The sequence below is a fragment of the Citrus clementina genome, unplaced genomic scaffold (assembly GCF_000493195.1).
Source record: "Citrus clementina cultivar Clemenules unplaced genomic scaffold, Citrus_clementina_v1.0 scaffold_2, whole genome shotgun sequence".
NCBI classification, from domain to species: domain Eukaryota; kingdom Viridiplantae; phylum Streptophyta; class Magnoliopsida; order Sapindales; family Rutaceae; genus Citrus; species Citrus x clementina.
Genome location: NW_006262688.1, coordinates 34,001,048 through 34,027,866, shown reverse-complemented (window position 1 = coordinate 34,027,866; position 26,819 = coordinate 34,001,048). Strand labels below are relative to the sequence as shown.

Sequence of the window (26,819 nt, the reverse complement as noted above, 5' to 3'; positions counted from 1 at the left end):
CAGATAATGTATCTAGAGTGTACGCGTTATTGATAAGAACAACACATGTAGAAAAAGAAATACATTTAATATAATATAACCTTCCCCAATACAAACACGACTACTTAATGATAAAAATGTATGAAAACACAATTAATGATAATGTTGATCTAAACTACTCATGATTCATGGATATTATCACAAGAAGTTGGTCACACTTGGTTCCTCAGTACATGATGCTTGGTTGCCAATTAGCCAATGTATGACTAAATTAAAAATAGACAATCACGGCACATCAACATTCAAAGCTTTAATTATTTATTGCTCAAGGCTGAAACGACTGGAATTAATAGAAGGCAGGCGGCAGGCTGACCAGTAGAGCCATCGCTGCAACATCATTTAGTCATTAGGGCAATGGTGCCGTTGGTTGAGAGTTATGATGACCATCCGGCCCTCCTGGTGCAACTCTCTCTGTCATATCCTTCCTGATATGCTTCAACTTAGACAAATCATAGCCTAGTTCACCTATAAGGGAACGGCTATCAATTCTTTTCTGCATAATTAGTTTACGCCCTTGATAACTAATTCCTTCCAAATTTATCACAAACACTGAAAGGATTAGTATGATCATTAATGAACTTTTCACAGAAATTGTATTAGCCATCTTGGCAGCAAATTCTAGTGTAAAATAACTCTTGGCAATGAAGTAGCAGGCAGGTGACATATATGCTCTAATATATAGACCAAATGCATCGGAAACTTCCAATATCTTAAAGCACTGGAATTGATAATGGTACTGGCGTCTATATGCTGACAAATTCAATTTGGCTGTTGTCTTTTTTTCTTTTTTGGCTGAAATTAATATTATTGTAATTCATTAATTAATTTTTAGCACAAACCGACCCATTACCTTAAATTGCACGAATCACTTCCCGAGTCCCCACTGAAGCACCGTTGGTTTCAATTTTGCAGCAAAATATCCTTCATCACCAATTAAACTTGTTTGTCTACTCATCCTCTGCCCTTCACTGTAAAGTTTGGATATTGTTGAGCATTAATTAAGAAAAAGCTTATACAGATATTGTGCACCATCAAGGTTGGTGGAGGCTTTGTCCGAATAATTTTTAAGTAGTTTATTTTAACTGACCATCTGAATTTGAATGTAAAGAAAATGGGTGAATAAAAAATTTGATTTGTCTTTATTCATCCATATTACAATTTTTTTATTTTGAGAGAGATACAACTTTTAATTAGACTTACCGAATCTCACATGTTATAGTTTCATTTGTTTTAAATTATTACGTCAGATGCTAATTTCCACTTAAGATTATTGCATGTATTAGGAGAGAATTGACCTGCACAATTTTAATTTGTAAGAGAACAAAGTGCTTGTCTTTGGTTCCTAAATTGGCTACTATGATGTTGTTTTGTTTCGTTAATTTAGTATAAATTCGGCGCTGGCCAAATCCTAACAGATCTCTTTCATCTTTTTAGAGGGATATATACGCGGATGAGTGTACATATATGTGTGTTAATCACTATTAAGAAAGTCATACTAGCTAGATAAAGTTGGATTAATTAATTAATTAATTAAGGTGACCTGGCGACAGCTAATAATTTTCTTTACTTTAGGATAAAGAGAAGAAACTTTAAAAAGAGAAGGTAGTCAACAAAATGTAAATTTAGAAATACATCGAGGTGGAGTTATGGTATCCGCATCTGCATGGTCATGCTGATTTTTGCATGTGGGCGTGAATGTCTAGTCAGTATTCACAAATTAAATTTGGCCTTATGTGTACTTTATGATTTGGCACAACTGATTATGAATGGATATCCCGTCATAAGGTTGTCGTAGATACTAAATTTTTTTGGAGCTTAATTATTCCACCATGCGCCACTAGTTTTATTATGCATGTCCGAATCCGCGAGAGCTGTATGGACAAAATTGCAGAATCTGAATTTTGCTTGAGCTCGCTTGCTAGTAATTGGTAATAGCAGCCACACTACAAATTTGACCATCAATTTTCATCAACTTTATGCCGAAATGAGGTTGGCTGACATCATATCCTATTATATTGGTTGAAGGAAATACTAAGGAAGGAAGAGATTTTGTTGTAGAAAAATCTCAGTCTAAAAGTATCCGTTGAGGGCTTGACCTATGATTTTTAAATATCTAATTTAAAATACTAGCTTATTCAGTATAGTGTCTTGTTTTCCTTATAAATTTAAGTATTTTTCCTTTATTAGTTAATATTGGACACAACTCAACAGTTCCCCTTAAAAAAAAAAACCACTGTCAGACTTCGTCCTTTCATCTGACACACCTGATTTATTCTACCACCACATTCTGATTATTAAGGTCATACCAATTGTTGGGGAGGGGAGGGGGTTGCCTTAGGATTTCTAAATATTCAATCCAAATGACTAACATATTGGATGAAATGACCTATTTTCCTTATAAACCCAAATACTTTCTCTTTATTAGCCAATATAGAACACAACTCAACAATGGGGGACTTATAGTTGGGCTACAGCCTGGTCTAGTGTAGAAAAAATCATTTATTTGATTAATTTTATATGAGAATAGAGTTTTTACTTTATTTTTGTATAAGTTCCTAATTCAGTTACCTTTATGTTTTCATCAAATTTCATTAAACAATAGAGTTTTTACTTTATTTTTAAATATGTCCCCTAATTCAATTATATTTTTTTTCCAACTGAAATTAATGACTTATTTTATAAAATGATTAAATTATATATTTATTGAATAGATTGAAAACATTAGGGATCTAAAATGTTATTAATACTTTAATTTGTTTTTAAAAAATTTAATTTAAAAAAGTATGTCAATGTAATATAACATTGTCACTAGTATTAAAAATACTAAAAATATATATAATAAAAATTATTAACAATTTCATAAATTTTTTATGTGAATGTTGAGATTTTATTTATTAGTTACATTAACTAAGATGATAAGTTAGAAAATAAAATTTGAGTATTTAAAGAGAGTTAGAGTGTCTGGCAAAGAAATAACGGCGCACAAATACCTTTTTGCTAAGTTAGAGTTTAGTTTATTATTGAAATTCTTGACGACTAATATTTTTATAATTTAAAAAGGTGAATAAATTTTAATTGTTTAATTTATTTAAGCTTGGTAATTAAGTACTTTTCAAATATAAAGTTCTATTTGTAATTTTTAATTGATTATAATTACATGTATTGATTTATTCTAACTTGAATTCTTAATTGATTTATTGGTTCTTATATAATTAGATGTTAATATATGTTGCAATGTTATATTCCATAATTAAAAAATAATTTTTTTATATTTGAATTATCTTTTGTTTTCTAGTCTTTTTGTATAATTATTTTTATTTAAAGTACATATTTATAGGGTTTTTCGTATCCCCCTTATTTGATGTATTTTTTTTTTTACTTATGAATGTTTATGTTCACTTTAAAATATAAAATTTTTAATTTAGTTTGGGGTAATATAAAGTTCTGGGTCCGCCCCTGCAACTCAATAGTATCTTTATGATTCTGATTCCTTATTCTTTAACAAAGAAAGGCTTTTCTTTGTGTGATGTGAACTTTAAATTTAAGGTTGAGCTACATAACATGAGCTTGGTGTTCTTCCATTTTCTCAATTTAATTTCCTTCTACATTCTTGTTGTAAACTCAAATGGTTAGTAGATAAGTACTTTAGTTATTAGATTAGTTCAAAGAAGGAGTCAGAATTAGAAATTTGAGGGGCTAAATGCATAGGGGTAAATTTGTTATAGGAAAAACTTGAAAGTAAACTTGGGGGTAAATAGTAAAATTACCATACCAGATAAAATAAAAAGAACTATTTTATGGGTTTTTTGTTTAAGAATATTCTATGGGTTAAAGTTAGTACTGCAATCTATTATATATATAGGTACTGCAATCTATTAAAGTTAGTACTGCAATCTACAAAGGCATTAATAGTTAACATAGCTTTGAATAGGTAGGATCTAAACCATTAATCTTTAACGTAAATTTGGAACTTATTAAGATCTGAATGTGTGTGTGTGTGTGTTTTTTTTTTTTAATTTAACATGCTAATATTAATTAGACTCGAATCTAGATCTATTTTTGTGATTTTTTTAAGGGTAAATGTAAAACCCATTGGTCCGAGCCTTGTCTCTTTGAAAAGAATAAAGAATAAGTGGTAAAAATAAATATTAATAAATAATTTTAAAAATGGTACATAATGAAAGAAATATAAAATGAGTAATAACCCTCAAAATATAATGTATAGTACCAAAGAAAAAATGCTAAATGATAAACAAAGGAAACGATATTGCAATGAATGCAGTTATTCTCAAATCAAGATAACAAGAAATAGAGTGTGTGTAACATGGAAGATTCAATCTGAACAATGGGTAGAATATAATTAATCAAAGGAGAAAAGTAAAAAAAAAAAAAAATGCATGTGCCAAATAGTCAGCCTCAACACCAGAATTTGTAGGCGAAAAATGCTATTTGTACCGGGTCAAACCCCGAAATAAACGCATTGTTTGCCTTCTGCCAAAAACGCACCGTTTGCAAAGTTTTTCTCCTTTCCATCATCGATGGATATCTCCAGCCAAAATTCTCCCCACAAATCAGCCGTTATCGATCAAGATCTCCAGCCACAATTCTTCTGAAATTGCCCACAAATCAGCCATCATGCGTACCCTCAGTCGCCGTCACTGCCACCGACAACCATTACGTGACAACCACAACCACTCACAAAGCGGCGGCCACTTCTGCACCTGAGGTAATGGCGTAATGCTTCAATCTTTGGTTAATTTAGGTTTTGTCTTTTTTATTCATTCATTACGCTTTTTGTTCGTGTCTATCCTTTTCAACTAAGTTGCTGGTTGACGTTAGGCTACCCCTCCAAAAGGGTGTTTTAAAGATAACGTTGATGCTGCAATCAATGTTTCAAACCAGAAGGCAGGGTTGGGGGTAGTCATTGGAAATTCTATGGGTAAGGTGGTTGCTGCAGCAGTCCAAGGAGCTCTATATCGGGGAGAGGTGACGTGTATGGAGGCTGAAGCTGTGTTGTTCGATATACAAAGTGCCCATCAAGCAGATTGTTTCCCAATGATAATTGAGTCAGACTCAAAGGAAGTGGTGGATCTCTCATTAAATAAGAAGACTAGCAAGGCTGAAAAATATCGTGGAAAATTGCAGAGATTCAAGCTAAACTGGACAATCAGAACTTGTCCCCAACTACATATGTCCCTAGGAGCTGTAATTCTATTGCTCATTCTCTTGCAAAGATAGCTCTAGATTTTGAAAGTCAAGTCCTATGGCTGGAAAATTTTCCAGAACAAATCATGTGGAAATTTTCTAAGTTTACGAATGGAAAGCTTTGCTTTCTATTTAAAAAAAAAAAAAAATTAGGTTGTTGGTTTTGCCTTCTTTGATAATTTGGTTAGCGATTTTTATTTTTATTTTTATTGTTTTTGTTTATTGAATTAAAGCGTCAAGTTTATGTCTTGACCTTATTCATGTTTTCTTTGCTTCTATCCTATTGGATGAAGTTAAAACAAAAAATTGGTCATCAAAACAGCATCGTTGCGTGAAGAAAGTAGCTCATCTATCTTAACAAAAATTGATCCTTAAAACGGCGTCGTTTTCTCAAGTTCGGGGTTTGACTCGGGGCTTGAGTGTGCTGTCACTGTAGTGATTACACCCGATATTGGATAACGTACGGAATGACATAAATGCATTACTTCATTTACAATGGCTTAAGTGATACATCCTCTGGTGACAACAACGATTAATGTACATATGCAAAATACGAAAATTGTTATGTGGAACATCTATACTTAACTGCTAATCCAATGATACCTGTCTCCCACAGCAAGCCTGGACCTGGATACATAAGCACGAATGCAACTCAACTCTAGTGTAGAGATGCTCATTTCATGAAAATTAATGTTGACAACATCTATAATTATCAACAAATTAAGCAGGAGATAAAATTATTGCATAAAAGAGAAGGATGTATTTGATCAAGTTTCAGCAGCACAAAAGAAGCTGCAATATATGATTTCTAGTTCATGTGAGAGTGATGATGCGGGTCAGGCCCTCCAGGACTGGTTCTGTCAGGCTGCACATTCTGGCTTCTGATTGCATCTCTGGCAACCCTTTTCGTGGTCTCAATTGATGAGCTTAAGTTCTTCCTCCTCTCCGCGAAGGAAGTAAGAGGGCGGCTTTGGGCTCTTGCTGATAGTAGCAAGACCAAAGTAAGGCAAGCAATTACCAAGCATCTTAAGCTGCACATTCTACTTGTACTGGTCATCATTATCATTAGCCAGTTTCATTAACAACTTTAATTTGTGTGCTGATCACAACTGGGTAAATACCGTATTTATAGACCCCTCTTAAGTATAAGCGTTATCTCTTGACGTTAGTGGAATGTGATATTGTTCAATCAGAACAGCTTAAGTTGTCATCTTACGCAGAAAACCCGTTTTTCTAGTTGGCCGAGCTATCATTAACTGCCTGGTCTTGCTATGTCCTACGCTGCATTTGCCACTTATTTTGATCTATGAGCTGTCCATTAAGAGACTTATTACTACTTTTCAATTCAACACCTCTTAGAGTGTTGTTATTGGTGATTAAATCCTGCGTTAATCCATATCTGATCCAGAATATCATTAATTCAGTAAAAGAAACTCCTCAATCAGCCAATCCTGTTAGGGCAGTCAACAGTGACAGACAGTTAATGATGACACAAATGTTTAAGAGCTATCCATTGGAAGGGAATTTATTAAGCATGGAATTGCAGATCTAAATATAAAAATAACAATTAAAACCGAGTCTCTTCTTGTTTTGAATGTCCGTGTTTATCACTTTATAATGGATTCCACTTAAGAAATATGACCTCAGATTTAGATGGATAAGTACTCCGTCAAAAACAAAAAAAAAAAAAAGAAAGTAATTTTCTATGCAGAATTAAAGTGATTTCTTTTTAAATTGACCTTTCGCTTGCTGCTTATATAGTTAATAATGCTGTAGATAAACACATGTACAACAACTGTCACGGCAGGGATATATGTGTATATTTACACCAAGTAGCTCTAAAATTAAATTCGCAGTTCAATCTCGGTTCACATGAGGCCGGGGTCCGTGCTGGCCTTGTTATTCCCCTTATTATAATGAAATATTCGTCCATGCTCACACGAGCATAGTTAATGATTGTTAATTCCTTAATTGGTATCTCCCTCTTGATCACTGGATTGCAAGCCAGGTTCAGATTTTGCAAAATGGTTACAGTTGAATATGAGGTGTCAATTTTATTACACCTAGCTATAACCTATGTCTGATTACATTATCGATCAGCTTGATTATGTGGGGGCTTGCAAAGTCCATTCATCGTTTGGATTCTTCCCCCAGAACTCATTAACGATTTCTTTTGCTCTAACGCTATTGCCTTTTGATTGCATATAAGAGTGGGAATTTGTTTGTAGCTACAAAACAAATCAAAACCTTTATCCGTAACACGTGAGACGACTACATGATGCGGCTTTATCCGTACATTTGAGAGCGACGTCAGAACGCATGAATCAGGACTTGGTTTTTAGTAGGATGCAGATCATTCAAAAATGCGATGTCGCGCTGGTAAGAGCGCTCGAGGAGAAATAAAAAAGAGAATCGATTGGTTCACAACATAACGACAAATTGTTAGTATGACAAAAATTAGATGACACGATGGGCAACAATCATTAGCTGAGTTATTAAGACCACAAATCGTGCTTAAATTTAAGCCTTAAATTAAGTGCCTTCTTGAAAATGTGGTCTAAATTGAACTATTGGCACAAACATATTAGGGCTGCAGAGTGTCATCTTTTCTCCTAACTAATTGATGAAGATAAAAAATTAAAGGATTTTGATCTCATAATTTATATATATATATATATATCTTGAAAAACAATAGTCACAGAATTTGCTTCAGAATAAAATTCATTGTTAGTCAAATGTGTATATGTATTATCATGATTAGTTGAAACATATACATAAGAAACAATGAATATATAAAAAAATAATAATACTTTAGGACCACGTAAATATACGATAATTTAAGGAATATTTATTCGATTGAGGGTGTGTTTGGGAATATGTATTTTTTAAGGTATAACTGTTGTGGAAAAAAACTGTAAATATAAAACAAAAATTAGTAATATACAGTAAATGTAAATTTTAAATAATAATTTTGATAAAATTATTAAAGATATAATAGATTTTTATTATATAAATGAAAAATCATATTAATATAACTTCTAAAGTACATCGGATAATGTTTACCAAACACTTTAGTGTTGTAACTTAAACAATTACAATTATCCAACCTCAATCCCAAACGCATCCTGAATAAAAACAAAAAAACGAAATCCATTCGAAGCCCACTGGCAGCCCCGAAAGGACAATTAGTGGAGACATTTTGATTGATCTGTTTACTTATCAAAAGAGCCCATAAGAGATTTTGACTTGATTATAAATTAAGAATGCTCCCTTGCTTTTTTATACTACTGTGGAAAGCAACTTAGATAGTGCTCAAGCCATGTGTGGTCAACCAAGGAAATTAAAATGCTCCAGTTCATGTGCGGAACAAAGACCAATGAGTGGAATGAACGCTAGCATAGCCACTGTTTGTGTTAAGTTACCACTTGGCCAAAAGCATAAGCCATCAAAGCCAAATGAAGATACAAAATTGAATATAAATACAAGGCCTCCCTATTAATATAGGTTCTAATACTTTTAAGTTACACGACAACCTAAAAATTTCAATTAATGAGAGTCTTTTATATATATAGCCTTGACATTATGATTTTTTCACAATCGTGAGTTAGAAAATGTATATATATAGGGTCATTTTATTTACATGCCATCATTATTTTCCTCATATTTTCCTTAATTTTGTTAGAATTGTCTCAACGCGCCTTATGAAGTATTCTGGCACTAACAAATTGAAAAAATCCTCTTAGAACAGAGAAGATAACATTAATCTTTATTTCATATAGTTCTTTATATTATCCATATATAGCCACTATTTCAAATTGATTACCACTTGAATTACTGTTATTTTTCGGTTTACCCATATTTATTACTTATTAGTTGGGCGGTACTATTCATTTCGTAATTAAATTGTTATGAGCTAATCAAATCTCTGTTTGTGCACTTAGCTAGCCTTGTTATGAAAATGACATCAGCTAATATATTTTATTTCATTTGATATGCACACACACTTATTTTAAAGTGCCCTCTTCTCTCCCATAATTTGCACGGGAAGAATAAGAATGACTACAAACTTTCACATAATTCAATCCGTGCACGCACAATAATTTTCCAACCAAAGTTGTTAGTTACATGCTTCGATCCCACTTTCTGTCAAGCCCCGCCGAAAGAAAAATTGAAAAAAGAAAACTTTTTGTTGTAAAAATCAAGAAAAATGAGAAACTCGACCCAAAACGACGCTTAGCACCGCAGTAACACAGCCGATTAAAGTTACTGAAGAGCATTATAGAATATACTTATCTAGGCGGGAAGACCAGCCGCAGCAGCTATTTCTACCTCTCACCAAAGGGAAGAGAACCATAGTGAAAGAATTTGGAAGTAGCTGGGGCACAAACTGAAAGAAACAAAACCCGAGGGGGCCGAATTAAAAAGAAAAAGAAAACACATCTAGAAGGACACTGATGCCGTTGTAGATAAAATAATCCATTCATATTTTACGATTAGGATTTAGGCGGACCTCAACCCTAAGGGTCAACTCAAACTCGAAGGATGGAGCTAGTTGTTGGTAGAGTGATGGTGGGCATCTGGACCTCCAGGACTGGATCTTTTGGACCCGTAGAGGTCTTTGTTTTTCTTTTCATTTTCCAGCCCAATATTTAATACTTCATTGGCATCTTCACCCAGTATTCGAATTAAGCTGCTTAGGTTTCTTCGCCGTATCTGTACGTGAATGCGTTGATTACTAAGAGTAAGAGGACGAGTTTCAGATAATGGAAATGAAAGCAATATCAATGATAGACAGATGCAAAATCTCAAACCAGCAGCCATTTTTTTTAACAGGATTTCAGAAAATGTAAGCAATGCTAGCTTGTCACACACCAAGAGTAAGAGGGAGGCATTTATATAGAATGATGATCACTGTTTGTGAATCTTGCTCTAATTTTTTAATCAAAAAGTGGGTGAAAAGGGACCTCCAATTAATTCGGTTTCAACTTAATCTGGTGTTTATTATTTTTGTATGTTTTGTGGTCATATATTTGTTAGCTAACGAATTCTTTTAACTGAAGAGACCATAAAAAATAACACCGACCGTTACCAGGCCTTGGAACTTTGTTGAAATAATTCTCTCTATATCCCACCAAGTGATATGTATGCAGTATTTAATTAACTTATTTGTGCAAGCTGCTGTGAATCGGCCTAATTAATTAGCATGAAGCAAATCTCTACATGATTTTTTTAGAGTCTTGGCATCTTGGAAATTAAAGTACATTTGTAATCCCACTTGTAATTTGTAATTTGTAATTTGTTTGTGGCTATCATCATTGCATACCTCCAAGCTCACCGTTTTTGTCCTTATTCATTTTGATAACTCAAATTCTCGAACTTAAGTATTAGAGTGGGATCACTGGAAACCCCCTTTCTTCCCTATTTCATTACTCTTTTGTTTATTGTGTGTGCAGAGAAAGCGGCAGAAAACATGTTTCAATAGTTGGTGCTAGAAGGAGGGCTCTGTCCAACACAACTATTTAACCATGACGATGCAGCAAAAGTCACATCAATAGTCAATTTTGCCATAGCAATTCACTTCTGACTTGAACATGTCTTCCGAGACACAATTTATCTTTAATTTCACTAAATTTCAGCAAGATCAAGAAGAAGAAACCGTTAACCAAGAGGGTTGGAAAACATCAATCCTGGGATGACTCAGAAAGCAACACAATTATAATATCAGAGTGATTTACTCAAATACTTCAAGTTGGTCAAAGGACCCAATAATTCTGAGAAAGGAAAATCTTCAAACTATAAGAGGCAATACGTACAACCACAACATGAGGTAATGATGGAGTGAAGGAACATTTTGACTTTTGATGGAATGGTAAGATCAAATATATTTATGTGTTCAAAGGAAGTTGAAGCTTGAGACACTGGTATGCATACAACATAACTTGAAAGTTGTATTGAAACATTTGTCCTTCTCATGTTGTTTATGCCACGTTGGAATAATCACCACATGAATTAGTTAATCCCCGTTGAAATGAAAGAACAAACATCTATTATTCTGAGAGTATTATATGCACCTTATACTTATTATTTCTTGGAAATACGAATTTAATCATTGTGTTAGTTAATTTTATTACACACAAATTACTTTTGAGTAAGTTTATATTTTTTATTAAAGGAATCATTCATTCTTATATAAGCATACACCTTTAAAGAAAATTTTACATCATACAGACCTATATGGGAAGATCAAGGGTCAATTTTGACCTTAAATTATAAGTTTCATTCGGAAACCTCGTGAAAGGATCAATCACAAATTTCGTTGTAACATGGTGCGTATAAATGATAGCTAAGCAAGAAGGAAGCAAAATTAATACAAAGTCTCCATGAGACAAAACAACCAAGAAAATATGAAAAGTGCTACAGAAGGATCAAATGGAATGCCACAAGTTCGAAACCTGGCGGAAGTTGTCAACCCAGCCACCAAGATAGCTATGGAAAGATAACTGCGATGTCTGATCAAGGAAAGGAAAATGCATGCCGATGTCTACGATTATCAAGTCCTCTTACTTATTACAATTTAAAATTTTCACATAGTTATTGTTTTCTATAACATAAAGTCAGCATAGTAAAAGTCCAAATTAGATAAGAAATAGGATTGTGCTGGTGTACCTAGGAAACCTACTAAAGATAGAAGATGTTCCACAGTTCGTTCAAATAATACAGGGTGACTTAAATTCGTCCGCGGTATTGTTTGAGTATTTGTTGTATACTATATCGCTGTTAATAATTTTTATATTGTTTTTATATAACTAGTATGCATTAACTAACTCTAAGACCACAATTTACATTTGTAAATTGTCACTTGTCAGTCCCACATTGGTTAACAATAACTTTTGGGTTAAATTAATAAGATTTGAGTAATTCATAATTTATGAATAAATTCTTGAATATGAATTAGTCTTATGTTAAAACAATAAGTTAACTTCTGAGTATGAGTTAAGAAACCCGAATCCTACAAGACGAGCATGTTTTTCTCTTTAATGGGAGGCGTATGCATGGTTCTCGATTCTACAAGACGAGTATGATAATTAGTGCATACGTTAATTAAATCACGAATCACGCATTTGTTATTCCATCGTCCTCCTATCTAACTGGCAGTGCTTGACTGGTGCTTCAACTCCTTGTATCTTTTCGTAAATGGCATGAGCTTACTACACGTTATCAATTGGTGTCCCCTATTACTTCTAGTTCTTAATCGTTTATATACCATTTGTATCTTTAATTTAGGTTCCGTTTGTTATTAAGGCTTTGTATACCTTTAATCTAGGTCCGTTTGTTAGTGAGGCATTATGGTTTAAAATTCACTCTTGTTGTAGAAAAAAAAATATATAATTATGAAAAAAATTAATTGCATTAGTAAATATAATTTATTTACATAATATTTTTGAAAAAAAAAGAATAAATGCATAATGACGTTTTTTTATTTGGGGGGAGATTGTCGATTTTCCTTATTAAAAATTAATTTATGCCATTTATATTCCTACCATTACTAAAATATCCAAAAACCTCCTGGCACCAAAAATATTAAAAGAAAAAGCGGTGTAAATTAATAAATTGTTTGATAATTATCTTGAAAATATAAAATGTCTATTTACTATAAGATTTTTTTATATAAAAAAACAACAAAAATATAGGAAAAAGATCTTATTTTTTATTTTTTATTTTTTATTCACACCGAAACATATATTTCTTATTTTTAATACTTAAATTTTTTTATTTTAATTTATATGATTTATTTAAATTATATTAAATATGAATAAAATTATGTTGTTAAGAAGGTTAATATCAGTTATTATAAAAATAATAAGAAGATAAATGATATATATTAATTTTAATAAAAAACTCACAATCCTCTTTTTTTTTTTTTTTAATCAAACAAATTGTTGAATAAAATCACTTTCGGCTTAAAAGCCACCTCTGAGCTCTGATGGTATACATACAACAACCCCTTTACTATCAAATCGAGGAGAGCATATCACTTGTTTAAAATTCTTGCTGTCTCATCCAGCCACTTACTCAAATGGTGACACCTGTTATTGTCAGATACCTACATTAGGTATGTTAATTTTACAAATGCCATATATTTTGGGCTAATCAAACCTTCTTCCCTGCACTGCGAAAAGCACTGCTTTATTTTCTAATTGTTCCTCGTGACCTTAGCAAGCTGTGTACCATCCAATTTGTAAAATGCTATATTCCTTCCATTATCACACCTAAAGGTGGAAAAAAGATAAACGAACTACAAAATAACTAACCTCCAGCATTATACTTAAATAACGTACATGCACATACAGCTCCATGATCGGACTTCAATAATCAAATAGCCTCTCTTTAAAAAATTGGCACCACTGGGCACTTCCTATGTTTAGTTTATTAGTTACTCAATTTTTTTTTTTAGTGTATTAAATCATCTAGTATCTAAAAATCACATTAAGGTAGTGTTTACTTTCTGAAGTGGGAATGTGGAGTGTGGAGTGTGAATTCCTCTCACTCCAGTGTTTACTTACTATTTTTAAGAGGGGATTCCCACTCCCATGGGGGGACCCTCTTCCTTTTTTACCATCATAATTAAAATAAATAAATAATATCATATTTATTAAAAATAATAATTATAAACATATTTATTTTATTAAATTTAATAAAATAAAAATAAATAAATATTATATTTATTTAAATAATAATATTATATTATTTTATGAATTAAATTCATTAAAAATAATAATAAATATTTTATTCTAAGAAAATATTAATTTTGTACTATATTATCAATAATAATGTTTCATTTGTGTTGCTATTATTAATAATTTTTATTCACATAATTTAAATTTAAATTAATTAAAAAATTATGATTTACATAATTAAGAATATTAATAATTATTATTAATTTAAAAATATAATAAAATATTTATTTTATTTTTAAATATATTTTTTATTACTTTTTTAATTACAAATTATAATTCTTTAAATAAGGGTAAAATTATAATTTAAAACAATTTACTCACAATCCAAGACAATGTAAACACATTAATTGGATTATAGTTTTAATTCCATTCTTCCATTCTAATGTAAGTAAACAACATAATCTCACTCTCACTCCACACTCTCAATCTTAGGATTCTCACTCCAATCCAAAATGTAAACGCAGCATAAGTCCTGACTAATCTAGATTCGATCTAAGTAAGACCACTAAGACGGCGGCAAAACTCTCCCAATAAATATTTAACGCAACTACATTATTAAGTTTTGAACTGAGAACCTTGATTAAGATAAAATAATTTTATGCTAGTTAATCTACGCGCTTGTTGGTTACTCAAAGTTTCTTTTTGGATACTTAAACATATAATTCACATATGCGAACTCCTTATACAATCATTGTTTTCTTACGAGTTCTTGTGACATTATGATAGCCCATGACCAAAGTCTCTTATCTTACCTTCTTGTTAAAAACAGACCTTTTTAATTGAACCGAGAATATATAATATTTTGTTAGGCCACGGCTCTTCATTTCGCACAAAAAGCCTAAACCAGCAGCCACCAGTTGAATTTGAATTTTGAACCGGAAAATTGCGCCTTTCGATGCTTGCAAATTGCTAGCCGAATGGGGCGGGACTCGGGAGTCTGTAAAACTCATGTACCAAGTACAAGGCCCAAAGCCCATTGGGGGTCCAGAAGAAGTGCCGCGCAAACCAACTTTGTCTACAAGGCTAAGGAAACTCAAGAGTCTTGAAAATCTCCAATCTATATTGGCAATATGTGCAGGCAGAGTCAGAGAAGGCCAATGCGTGGGTCACGACCTTTTCAGGCTCCTTCTCAGCATCTGTCTGTCTAGTTAACCTGCTTATAACTTCAACAGTTGTCTGCATTAGCATTCATTCTGGCTTTCTGTTAATGCAATTTACTTTTCTTTTTAGTATAGTGTTGACGAATTCCCTTCGAAATGATGGGCTGGCACAGTGGCTATGTGTGATTATCATCGGATGCTTCATAGGCGAAAAGAATCCAATGGGGTTACTTAATTGGTAGGCAGTACTAATTAGCAATTGTTACAAAAAAACATGTACATTCTTTTCCCACATCTGACTGGCATCAATCCAAACAGAGAAAGAAAGTATGCAGTGATTTTACTTGATCAAGCAAATTATTTGTGACCTTTTTGTGGAATGAAATCAGTTTTTTATAGTACATATTGACTTATCACTAGTGTAGTGGGCAAATGCCCACAAACAAAAAATTAAAAGGTAATAATAGGAACTAGCAAGAAGAACCATCAAAATCAAATGATTCACATAAATGATTTGTGGATTGAACTATCTGAAATTTCTACTGGAATGTAGCAGGTTGGTCATCTTGTTCTTGCAAAATGAATCAAGATCGGCCTCAGCTCTTCTCTTTCGGCGTTCGGCTTGGGACGACTCAAGAGAGGCTGAAATTGAACTTGAATCTAGTAACGGATTTAAGTTAAAGAGGTGGGTAATGTCCTCAAGTGGGTGAGGGTATCTGGTTCTTCTTCTTTTGGCGGTGGAGGAGAAACAAGATCTCGCAAAAACTATTGTGGGCTGCTTTGAAGAGAAAGGAAGGATGTTTTCTTTGTTGTCATCTTCGAAAAGAGAGAGAATAGCCATTGTGAACAAGGGTGAGGTCTTGGAATGCCATGGGCAGGCCATGAAGAGGCATATTTGTAATGGTGGATTTTGGAGGGGAAATGAGAGAGGAGGAATTTTCAATTTGTTTTTCTGATGTTTCTTTGGTTTTGAACTTTTGATTTCAATGGAGGGAGGGAGGGAGGTAGAGGATTCTTTTTTCTCAAATTTTTTTAGTTTGAATTTTCCTTTTCCCTATTAGAAGTAAAAATTTGCGCAGAGATAGGGAAGGCGCGCGTTTTTGTGCGCCTTTTAATGGAACACGAGGGAGGTTAGTTTGCACCCTTTTTTTTTTTTTGTGGTGTTAACTTGGCTTTCACAGGAACAAAATATTCAAAAAAACGAAAGGAAAAAAGTTCAAATAAAAAAGGGAATATGTATACATATGAGTCGTGTTCCACAAAGGATCTCTACTTAAAAGTGTGAAATACCTCAATGAACTTTAACTCACTCTCTCTCTCTCTATATTTGTGTGTGTGCGCACACATGTGGGGTTATGCATTAGTTTAAACAAAAAAATTATTTCAAATGTACATTATCTTAGAATGATTCTAAAAAATCTAACTCCAACTCAAGATCCAAACTTGAAAATTGTGTGATAATCTAAAATTTTGACAATTTTAACTTGAATTTTGTTTTAGGAGTTAACATTTAATTCAAATTATAAGTCAATTTAAGAAAGTCAAAGAAAGTGAGAGAACATAATTGTTGAGAGCTCAAGAAAGAGAAAGCAAATGAGAGAAAAGAAAAAAAAATAGTTACTTTAATTATTTTTTAAAAATAATTCAGAAAATAAATAAGATTAATTAAAAAATTAGAGTCAATGTGATAAAATAAAGATTACAAATATCACTAAAATTAAGATTAAGTTTAACACACAAGATCGAATTGGACTAACTACTAAGATTGTATTGGATTAGTTTGCAAATTAGGAAGAAAAAATTATATAATGAAGGTTATACTAGATTATATGTAATACTATCCATGTTTGATAACATTGGATTGGAATATATGAAATTAAGTTTAAATTATATTTAAGTTGATATTGTATATCATAATCAAATAATAAATGAAATGTTCTTATTGATAATTGTGTTAATAGATATAATATGCTATTAAATAATTATTTGATACTAATATTCAATTTTATTGAGCCTAATGGTTAGAACCCTAACCTCACAGTTGTGAGGTCATGAGTTCGAGCCCCCACAATATATTGCGAGAGTTTAATTTCCATCCCCAATTTGAGTGAAAGTAATATTCTTCCTTTTAAAATATGAGTGGAGTAGACGTCCTTCAAATATTAGAAAGGCTTAAAACCTAAGCGATGCTTCATAAGAATTGATGTGTAAACTAATCTCAGTAATAGTCTAATTTATAAATATCAATTGTAATCTCATGTAATTGAATTGTACTCTTAAGCAATAGTCTCATATAATAAAAAAAATTCAATTTTATTGTAAAGAAATAGTTGAATAATTTTCTATGTTTAGTATTTAATACTAGTTTAATTAAATTATTCAATTAAATTTGGAGATTTAATGATTTAATCTTAAATTAAATTAAAAATAAATTACTGAATTAAGTTTTGGTATTTAATATAATACGAAATTTTCGATTAAAAAAATTGAAATTAATTTCAATATTTAATTTAATTTAAACATTAATTTAAATGACAAAAAGAAAAGACTGATAAAAAGGACAAAATAAAGGGATAAAAAGGACAAAGTATTTCATTTAATTTTATCAATCTTATTCTACTTAAACTAAGGATTAATAATCCCATGAGTAAATTTTAGACTGATCTAATGTTATGCTTGGCAGGACTGACAAATAAGTTAATTTTTTAGTCCAAAAATTTAATCCAATCCCACAACTTATTCATTCTACCAAACTTAGCCCTACCGTTATGTTAGCATGCATGGAAGATGAGATAGAATGGGCTGTCCATATAAGACCGGAAAAAAAAAAAAGAAAAAAAAAGGCCATAGATTAGGCTATCTACATGATTGCTCAAGTCATGCACCGTGTTTTATGGACTCTCGAGCGGAATACGATCGAAGAATCTGTAAAAGCATTAAACTAGAACCATTGGAGCAAATTCAACCTATGACGTCACATTTACAAGTTCTAAACAAATTTTGCTTGATTCAATGGCATCAAGGACACTCTCCTATACCTGGTAAAAACTGCAGCAGCGAAGAGAAGATATTATCCCTGAAAATTGCACGGCACAAGCAGCCATCACACAATTTGAAATGAGTATCTGAGAGAAGTACATATATACAACAACAGTTCTTCAAGATGATCAGTTTGGAACTTCCTTGAGCGTCAACTGTGTGGCAAACTTTTGAACCATACGAATGTTTTCTGTTGTCAAGGATGTCCAATATCATTTGCATACAAAATAAATTCCAAAGACAGAATAGAACTAGCAATGGTTTTAAAGGATATCTTCTCTTCAAACATTGGATGGTTCAGAATCAGTAGATTGTTGTTGCTCACGATGGCTCTCACCAATAATTCTTTGGCTTCCTCATGTTTCTTCTTTAGCATGTTGCAGATCTGCAGAATGAACTCATGATAGCTTTAGATGATAATAACCCCATGTCTATTGACATAATCAATCATTTGAAATTTGGAAAATGCAAGTCATTACTACAACAAAAGAATCAAAATTCATTCCAATGCACGTTTAAGAAGCCTGCATGCTCCTACACTAAGTTGAGTTATAAAATGTACTAAAGACAATGATGCCAAGAACTAATAGATTCCCCTTTTTGTAATTGTCGGTCTCACAGTCATCATAATTCTTCTTGATTGTATAATTTTAGGTTCTTATCATTTGATATGATTTGGACAAACCCTGTGGTTTTGAGAAGCTTTAATCAAATAAACAGACAAAACATTAAAACTATGAAGCAGCAATCAAAACATTCCTGCTCGCTTACATTCTCAAGCTCTTTTGTGTATGCTTCTGCACTTTCAACATTTCTATCATTTTCCATTCCAACAGTAATTTCTAGTTCACCCATGTTGATCTCCCGAGAGTCTAGTCCAGAGGTTGAATCGTCATTGAGAACATTCTTAGTATCTTGATTCTCATGATTGCAGACCTGGCCAAAACATCATGGTAAGTAAAATAATATTCTTTCAGCAATATCCATAGATGTGTTGAACTACAAGCTTTCTTGAGTAAGATACCTTTCCTTCAATAACTCTTCCTGAAGATTCTTTAAAATATCTGTAGGTTTTAGAGAAACACATAATTCCAGCACACAACCAAAACCAAAAACTTACAGTTAGATGATGATACAGTCAAAAAGTACTATGTGACCTGCTTTCCTTTGGTGACTCAGAAAGACGTTTAAGGGATTTCAATGACATTAATTCTGCATTTGATTCCTGTGCAATAGCTCAAAATAAACATTAGTGGAATGTCACAATAATTTCAGGAAATCACAGGACAGAATTTGAGGCTTCAAAACATCCATAGCAATGACATAGCTCATAAAAATCTATATTAATTATTAAAGCAATTAGTACTTTGGAATTTAAAATACCTCTGTCTTTTTCCGCTTCAAGGATACAGTGGTTAGAGGTTTTTGTTTATCAGTACCACCAACAGGAAGGGGAATATTGGATGTCATATTTGATAGAAGTTTCGAATTCTGTTCCAAGTTTCTGAAGGAATTACTTTGCCTTAAAACTGAAGGATTTGGTACTTCTTTGTTTCTTCCCATAGTCCTGTGTTGAGAGAGATGCAGTCCTAAGGAACAATTTTTAACAAAAATCTTCAAAGATAGACCTTGAAGGACACAGAGTGCTATACTCGCATCAAACCTCAAAGTTTTGAAGCTAGAAAGATCAGCTGTCCTCTTGCCAGTTTTAATCCCATCGGCTGAAATATCAGGTGTTCTCTCGCCAGTTTTAATTCCTTCAATTGAATCATTCTTCAAATTCCGGATAGCTTGCATGCTTGAAACCATGAGTTTAGGATTTCCACTTGCCTCGGCACTTGATTTACTGATCTTTTCAGCTGAGACAGAAATATCAGGTGTCTGCTTGCCAGTTACAGTCCTTTCAATTGAACCATTCTTCACATTCCGGATAGCTTGCATGCTTGAAACTACAAATTTAGGATTTTTACTTGCATCGGCAGTTGATTTACTCGTCTTTTCAATTGTGGTAGAAAGGTCATGTGGTCTCTTGGAAGTTTTAGTCCCTTGAACTGAATCATTCTTCAGATCGCAGATAGCTTGCATGCTCGAAACCACAAACTTAGGATCTCCACTTGCCTCCACAGTTGATTTATTTGTCTTTTCAGTTGAGCTGGAAAGAATAACTCAAAAACTGCTATATATTTCCATAGGATCACAAAAGCTTATCCCAACATGATGTTTTCCAAAAAGATGAACATACAAACTAGATTAAATGCCAAAACAAACTTACCACATAGCAATACTATGCACAGAATTTTGATTTTCATGTTTAACAACAGATAAGATGAAATCGAAAAACTGGAATGAAAAATGATACTTCTTCATGAATTTTAAGATATTTGGTAAAATGAATTGGGGAATGAGCCACATGATATAATTATAACAGAATATCTCCAAGAATTTCTAGTAAGCTATATGAAGTTATGAGTATGTAATTATGTATGCATAAAAATAAAGAAAATCTTCCCAAAAGAAGAGCAAAATAAAATTAGTATTCCAAAATCTACTAAGAGTTCAGTACAAGAAGGAAACTCTTTTTGACAGTCACCAACTGTCAAATCTAAGAAGACAATAGTACGAATGGTGGAAATTCTGTATATGAGTGTAAAGCTTCAAATCAAGCTGCATTTTGAAGCTAAATAATATAAGTTTGCTAGAAGGCATTGTATAAAGATATATGAAGAAATAAAAAAAACTTTTAAATTGACATCCAAGAATTTCAAAGTTTTCTTTTTAATATAAATATTCAGCACATAACCGATTTCTGGAAATAAAAAAATTAAATCACAAGGAAACTTTGAAATATATATGACTTCAGATATTAATGTCTTACCCTGAGCTTTTTGTTCTTTTTATTGTAACAAGTTCTCCAGTCGTTGCTTCTTTCTCTGGCGGCCTTGAGTTACCAACAACTTTGCAGCCATTTTGTACAAAATCAGCATCGATACCCTCCCGACTACAAATTGCATAAGTGTCATTTAAGTACTGATTGTAGCGGTCATAGTGTTTGTTCCAAACTTACAGGATCATGCCCATTTCTCAAGGGACAAAATTTCAACTTGGTGTCCCTAAAAAGATGCTTTTGATAAATCAATTTCCTAGTTACCTCACCTTATATTATCATCATTTTCGGCATCCATTTCACTTTCCAAAGAAACAGGCTTATTCTTTCTCAATTCTTCGGACTTTATACCAACCAATTTCTTACTAATTTTTGCCTCATTAGAATTAAAGTCCTCCCTGTAAAAATTAAATGAGAACAGTTTGTAGATCAGTGAATCAGAAATACATGAACAATGAACCAATATTACGACTGGAATGACTGAAATGTACCAAAAATTAAATTATTCTGCTCCATCATTTTAAAATTTTGGTTTATAATTCTAAGAGCACCCAAAGCTACAGATAAAAAAAAAAATTAAAAACTTTTGGCATGGAAGGAAATACCAGATTGGGTACCTCACAAGTACATGTTGAGGTTTCACTTGGAAAATGATCAACCTCTAACCCAAATTGCAGTTGATAGCCAGGTATATCAACAAGTAGTTTATGAGTTTTAAACTTTGAGCTAATCAGTGTATGAATTAGAAAATTTCACCAGTAATTCAGACACAACCAAAGTGTAATGCCTACCCTGCCGGGTGGCAAAAATGGAAAAAAGGAGAGGTGAGGGAGCACTCTTTGTGTTCAAAAGTTCTTAAAATAAATAAATAAACCTACAATGCAGATGCCTCACCCAGTGTCCTTTTCACTTCCTGGCGTAACAGGCTCCCCTTGTGCCACTTGCTCATCTTGAAGTTTTGCCTCAGCAGCGAGTTTGCTCTCACTTTGTGCACCATCAGACTCAATACCCTCCCTGTTAAAGATTGTACAATAAACAGTCATTTGACCACTAATTATGCAAAAAAAATTATCAATGCCATCTCAGAATAAGAAAGTTTCAGTATGACATGGTTCCTCAGATAGATGCGTTACAGCGAATCACTGAGATTCTTGACATTGTTTTCACTTCTCAGCAAAACAGGTTCACCCTCCGACAGTTCTGTGGTAAGTGACTCTGAATTGTCCACTAATGCGGTTGCAATTTGGGCATCACTAGCATAGAAGTCCTCCCTGCTGCAAGCCGACCGGACAACAATTATTTTACTGGGCTAAAGTAATCTCTGGGCTAAAATAATTATAATCTAACATGTGATCTCCGGGCTAAAGTAATTATAATTACAAGCAAACATAAAACCAAAATGTAATTAAAAGAAAAAAGAAAAAAAAACCAAATATAGATATCTCACCCAGCATTCTTTTTTATTAATATAGCAGGTTTGCCTTGTGTCACTTGTTTATGAGGGCTTGATTCACCAAACAGTTTGCTGCCATTTTGTTCATCATCAGAATTGAAGCCATCCCTATTGAAGAGTGTATAACAAACTGTCATTAAGCACAAGAAATGGCTCTTATAACTTAAGAGCTTTATAACTTAAGAGCTTTGGTATGAAAAGGTCTCCATGCAAAGATGCCTCACCTGATATTCCTAGGGCTGTTAACATTCTTTTCACTTCTGAGCGAAAAATGTTCTGCATCTGTTAATTCTTTGTTAAGTGACATCATATTACCCACCAGCTTGCTCCCTATTTGTGCATCATTTGTGAAGTCCTCACTGTCAACATTCATGATAAAGTGTTGGTCGTGATCACATACTTGATATATGATTCATTACACTGCAGCTATACAGATGAAGTGAAAAGTATTTAATCCAGTTCTTCAAAAAAAAAAGAAAAGAAAAAGAAAAGAATTTAGTCCAGTTACTCATTGAAATCAAAAGAGAAGCTAAAGAGGTCTTTTTTTCCTTCACAATTTCCACTGGAAGAGTTCTCTTCAGCTCTTTCTTTTGATTTTGCAGTCTTTTTTGACGAACATGAGAAATCAAGCTCTGGCATGTCCACTTTAAATGATGATAACTTGTCAAAATCACCATCGAGATTAAAATCCATGTCACTGGAATAAGAGAGTTCATTAGAATAACCTAGAAACTGGAGACTTGGGCATGGGTTATCATATATCAGCTGAATTAATATGTCTCGAATCAAGAACACAAAAATGTAAATGGAAATTGATGAAAATAAAATGAAAATCTAATGCAAGAGTTGAATGCACTAAACACTAAAATTCAGTACTTACAGTTTGTCAAAGTTGAATTTTTTCTTTCCATTTGAAACTGTGTCGAAGCTAAAATCCATGGCGTCATCTTCTGTCACTGACATTGATTTCCAGGAACTGAGAAAGTCCTTTCCAATCTCCTTATCTGTTTTAAAGGGAAGATGGGATTTTGTCACATGAATGACATCTATCTATAAAAAAGAACAAGGCTTGAGAGGTTTATTATAAAATTCTTTTACATCTTGTGATTTCAAGCAGCAGAGATATAGGTTAGCCAACAACCTTCAGGCTTCATGAAACCGAGAGTCAACAGATAGTCAGTGGAAGAGGTTGGTCATGCTAACACAAACTTAAGGTAATTGGAGAATGAATGTGGTTTAAGTTTACATTTCGAGTTAGTTGCTTATTCGCTTTTTCCCCCGGGGCAAAACTTAGCAACAAGTTCACATTATGCCTATCCAGAATTTTCTCCATCTTCTGAAATTATTTGTTTCTGTCAGTTGCCAATTGAAGGCCTTGCTAGTTATATCACTATGCTGCAATTCATTATGAATTCTAGATTTGCAACCTCTATTTTATGATTTCTCAAAACAATTATCTAAAAAGGTTGAGGGATGAAAGAACACTTAGAGCGACAAAGAGAGCACCTAAAATTGACTTTTTCTCTTTGGAGTTGACAGAGATTGAAGTTCCTTCCCCTGATTCTGCCATTTCCAGTAAATCTTATCCTTCAGCACTGCATATGGATAAAATATTGTAAGAATAATTGGAACCTAGAACAGGTGGCCCTTCTACTTCATTCAAAATCTTTGTGCACATTATATCGTTACAGTTAGATAATTCAATCAATGGTGTCAAAATAATAAATAAAGGAACAAAACAGTTTCTAGAGGCTATGGAAAGCATAACAAGGAAGTATCTACTAAATATATAGAAATGGCCACATAATTAATATGAAAGAATCACAGAATAGAACTATTTGAACCTTAATTAAATGTAAAACAAACAATGTAAAGCTCAATTTCTATCAAATTTGTCGAATAAAAAAACCTACACCGAATTTGATAACCTGGATGCTATTTAAACGCCTTGCACATCCAAAGCATGAGATTTGGTGAATATTAGCAATTAATTGACAAAAAAAGGCTCGAACTATACAATTTTCACATCAATATAACCGTAAAAGATTTGTGACCTAAAATTTCAAATAAATAGAACAAAGCATAATGATATTGAGAGGCGAATCAGATTCTTGGCGACTCAAACATTAAATTTTAATCACGAAATAATGGATGACCAGAATAAGAGCAAAAAATATTACATGCCAGAACTCCGAATTTGTCCACTGTATGATCTTAGATGATTCTAAACCCTAAATTGTCGAATCAACGGCTCAAATTCTTTAGTCTCGTCTGTGTGAGAGATGGAGAAAAAGAGAGGAGTTACCTGTTTGCTGTGAGTGACGAGGGAAAAGCCGCTGTTTGGCACGAAGGAAATTCTTACTGGAGAAGTAACGCTAATTTTTGCTGTCTCTGTGTGTGAGTGTTTTTCCCCCCTTTCTGCTTTGAATTTGAATCGTAAACGAAAAGGCGGGAGCGAGGATTAAATAGCGATTCCCGGAAAAATGCCTTAACCATTTTCACTTTTGTTAGTTTGTGGTCCAATTGGTTTTATGTTCATAACCTTTGAGGCTTAATTTATCCCCCAGTAAATGGGTGACACGTCATTATATACAACTCAAAAAGTTTAATAATATTTATTGGTGATAAATTTATCACTTATTGAAACTAATTTTTTTTATTTATCTTACTAGAAGATAAAATTTGTGTGGAATAATTTAATGGTGCTCTATTATGTGATAGAATTATAAATCTTACTAATATTTTTAATATTAAATTTAGTGGATCTTATTATTATTCTACCACATGGATATCGTTGAACATACTGGTGGGATAGTCCCACACAAATCCTTCTCCATAATAAAACTTTTTTTTTTAAATATAGATATAGATTGAATATTAAACTCGTAAATCTACTCCCACATATATGTACAAAAATGTATATTCTTATATAAAGGGATGAATCTCACATTATGCTCAAATAAATCTCATTAAGTTCATACTCATGTTAAGGGTGTAAATACGATTGGCTGCGTGCCCAAATGGTATTAAAACTGTTAATTTTTAATGCATAAATTGATGCTAAACAATATTCAATAATAAAAAATGATACCATAAATATTATATTTTTGACTGATTATCGTGTTTAGAGGGAGAAAAAAATTATGTGGAACGGTTCTACCGTGCTAAGGCGACGACACAATCTATTAAGACTTTGCCATACAACAAAGTAGTGAGTCTTAATAGGAGTCCTTCAGTGTGTACTATGCTGAGATTTTACTCAGTTCTAAAATAGTCAATGAATCCCATTAGAATCTTTTGCTCTGCCACATGACAGATTTAGCGAGCTATCTCACCATCTCCTCGCCAATTCAGCATGCTCAAGCGATGACATAGTTTCACATAAATTTCAGTTATTGGAAGATGTTCCAACGATATTTGTCAATTTCTCGTGATTGCAAGTCTTTATTTCTTAAATGAATGTCACATATTTTTGTTAAGATAAGAATCAATCTAATGATGTGATTAACTTAAGATAATATTCGGTTTAATTTTATAAAGTAATCCATCCTTGACTCTCCAATAGTTCATTTATATAAATTTAGTTTTTCGTTTAATATAGGACTTCATAAGTCATGTGATTTAAATTCAATCGTCAACTAACGCAATCATAAGGATACAACTTTTTCATCATTGCAATGTTGTACTATTTCATCATTCAATGTTGTACTATTCTGATGGAGTGAACAAAATGTGTAGAAGTTGGAAATTACATCTCCCACTAATACAGTAAAATCTCTCTATAATAATATTTTATATAAAAATAATTTTTATATAGTCATAAAAATATTTTTATTCTCAATTTAGAAAAAAAAATTTCATATTATAATAAGTTATAATTTTTATAAACTCCATCTCATAAACTTACCTTCGCATAATAATAATTATCTGTGTATTGTACTCTATATATAGTTACATCAAAGGTTTAAAATGATATAAAATATCTTTTAAAAATTGTTTGGGATAGTGATTTATTTTTTAGAATTATTACCAAATCATTATATGTTATTATTTATTGAATATATGTTGAGAGAAAAGGCATTAAATGAAATACAAACATTTATTTATTTATTTTTTTAAGATGACTTGCATATTTCGAGTGCTACATAAATATATTAATAATTTTCGGAAATTACATTCATCTCTTTTATCAATTTTTATACATTATATTTGACATTAATTATAAAATATTACTTACACCAAGAATAATTTTAAACAATAATTTTCTTGCCACATATCTATTAAATTATAATTTTCTAATAATAATAATAATAATAATAGGACCACTATAAATAGTGGTCCTAATATTATAATAGCATAAT

General features: G+C 32.4%; 2 protein-coding genes and 1 long non-coding RNA gene across 3 annotated transcripts; 1 reads left to right on the top strand and 2 right to left on the bottom strand.

Moving 5' to 3' along the window:
- Window positions 1-52: 52 nt before the first annotated feature.
- On the bottom strand, window positions 53-1,079 carry LOC112101153. The gene is made up of 2 exons (XR_002907242.1): window positions 890-1,079; window positions 53-567 (listed from the first exon to the last, which is right to left on the bottom strand). It is a non-coding gene; the product is annotated as an uncharacterized LOC112101153 (long non-coding RNA).
- A 3,205-nt stretch (window positions 1,080-4,284) lies between these two features.
- On the top strand, window positions 4,285-5,415 carry LOC112101070. Its single transcript, XM_024190986.1, has 3 exons — window positions 4,285-4,320; window positions 4,475-4,765; window positions 4,879-5,415. The coding sequence occupies exons 1-3, from the start codon at window positions 4,285-4,287 to the stop codon at window positions 5,275-5,277; spliced, it is 726 nt and encodes a 241-aa protein (XP_024046754.1). The 3' UTR covers window positions 5,278-5,415.
- A 12,984-nt stretch (window positions 5,416-18,399) lies between these two features.
- On the bottom strand, window positions 18,400-24,859 carry LOC18053350 (uncharacterized protein At4g18490). The gene is made up of 15 exons (XM_024190176.1): window positions 24,764-24,859; window positions 23,965-24,053; window positions 23,339-23,462; window positions 22,967-23,155; window positions 22,683-22,817; window positions 22,453-22,566; window positions 22,139-22,279; window positions 21,900-22,019; window positions 21,275-21,403; window positions 20,997-21,119; window positions 19,785-20,273; window positions 19,505-19,688; window positions 19,146-19,346; window positions 18,893-19,057; window positions 18,400-18,506 (listed from the first exon to the last, which is right to left on the bottom strand). Exons 2-13 carry the CDS (start codon window positions 24,026-24,028, stop codon window positions 19,260-19,262), a joined length of 1,899 nt encoding a protein of 632 aa, XP_024045944.1. The 5' UTR covers window positions 24,029-24,053; window positions 24,764-24,859; the 3' UTR covers window positions 18,400-18,506; window positions 18,893-19,057; window positions 19,146-19,259.
- Between the last annotated feature and the right edge of the window lie 1,960 nt (window positions 24,860-26,819).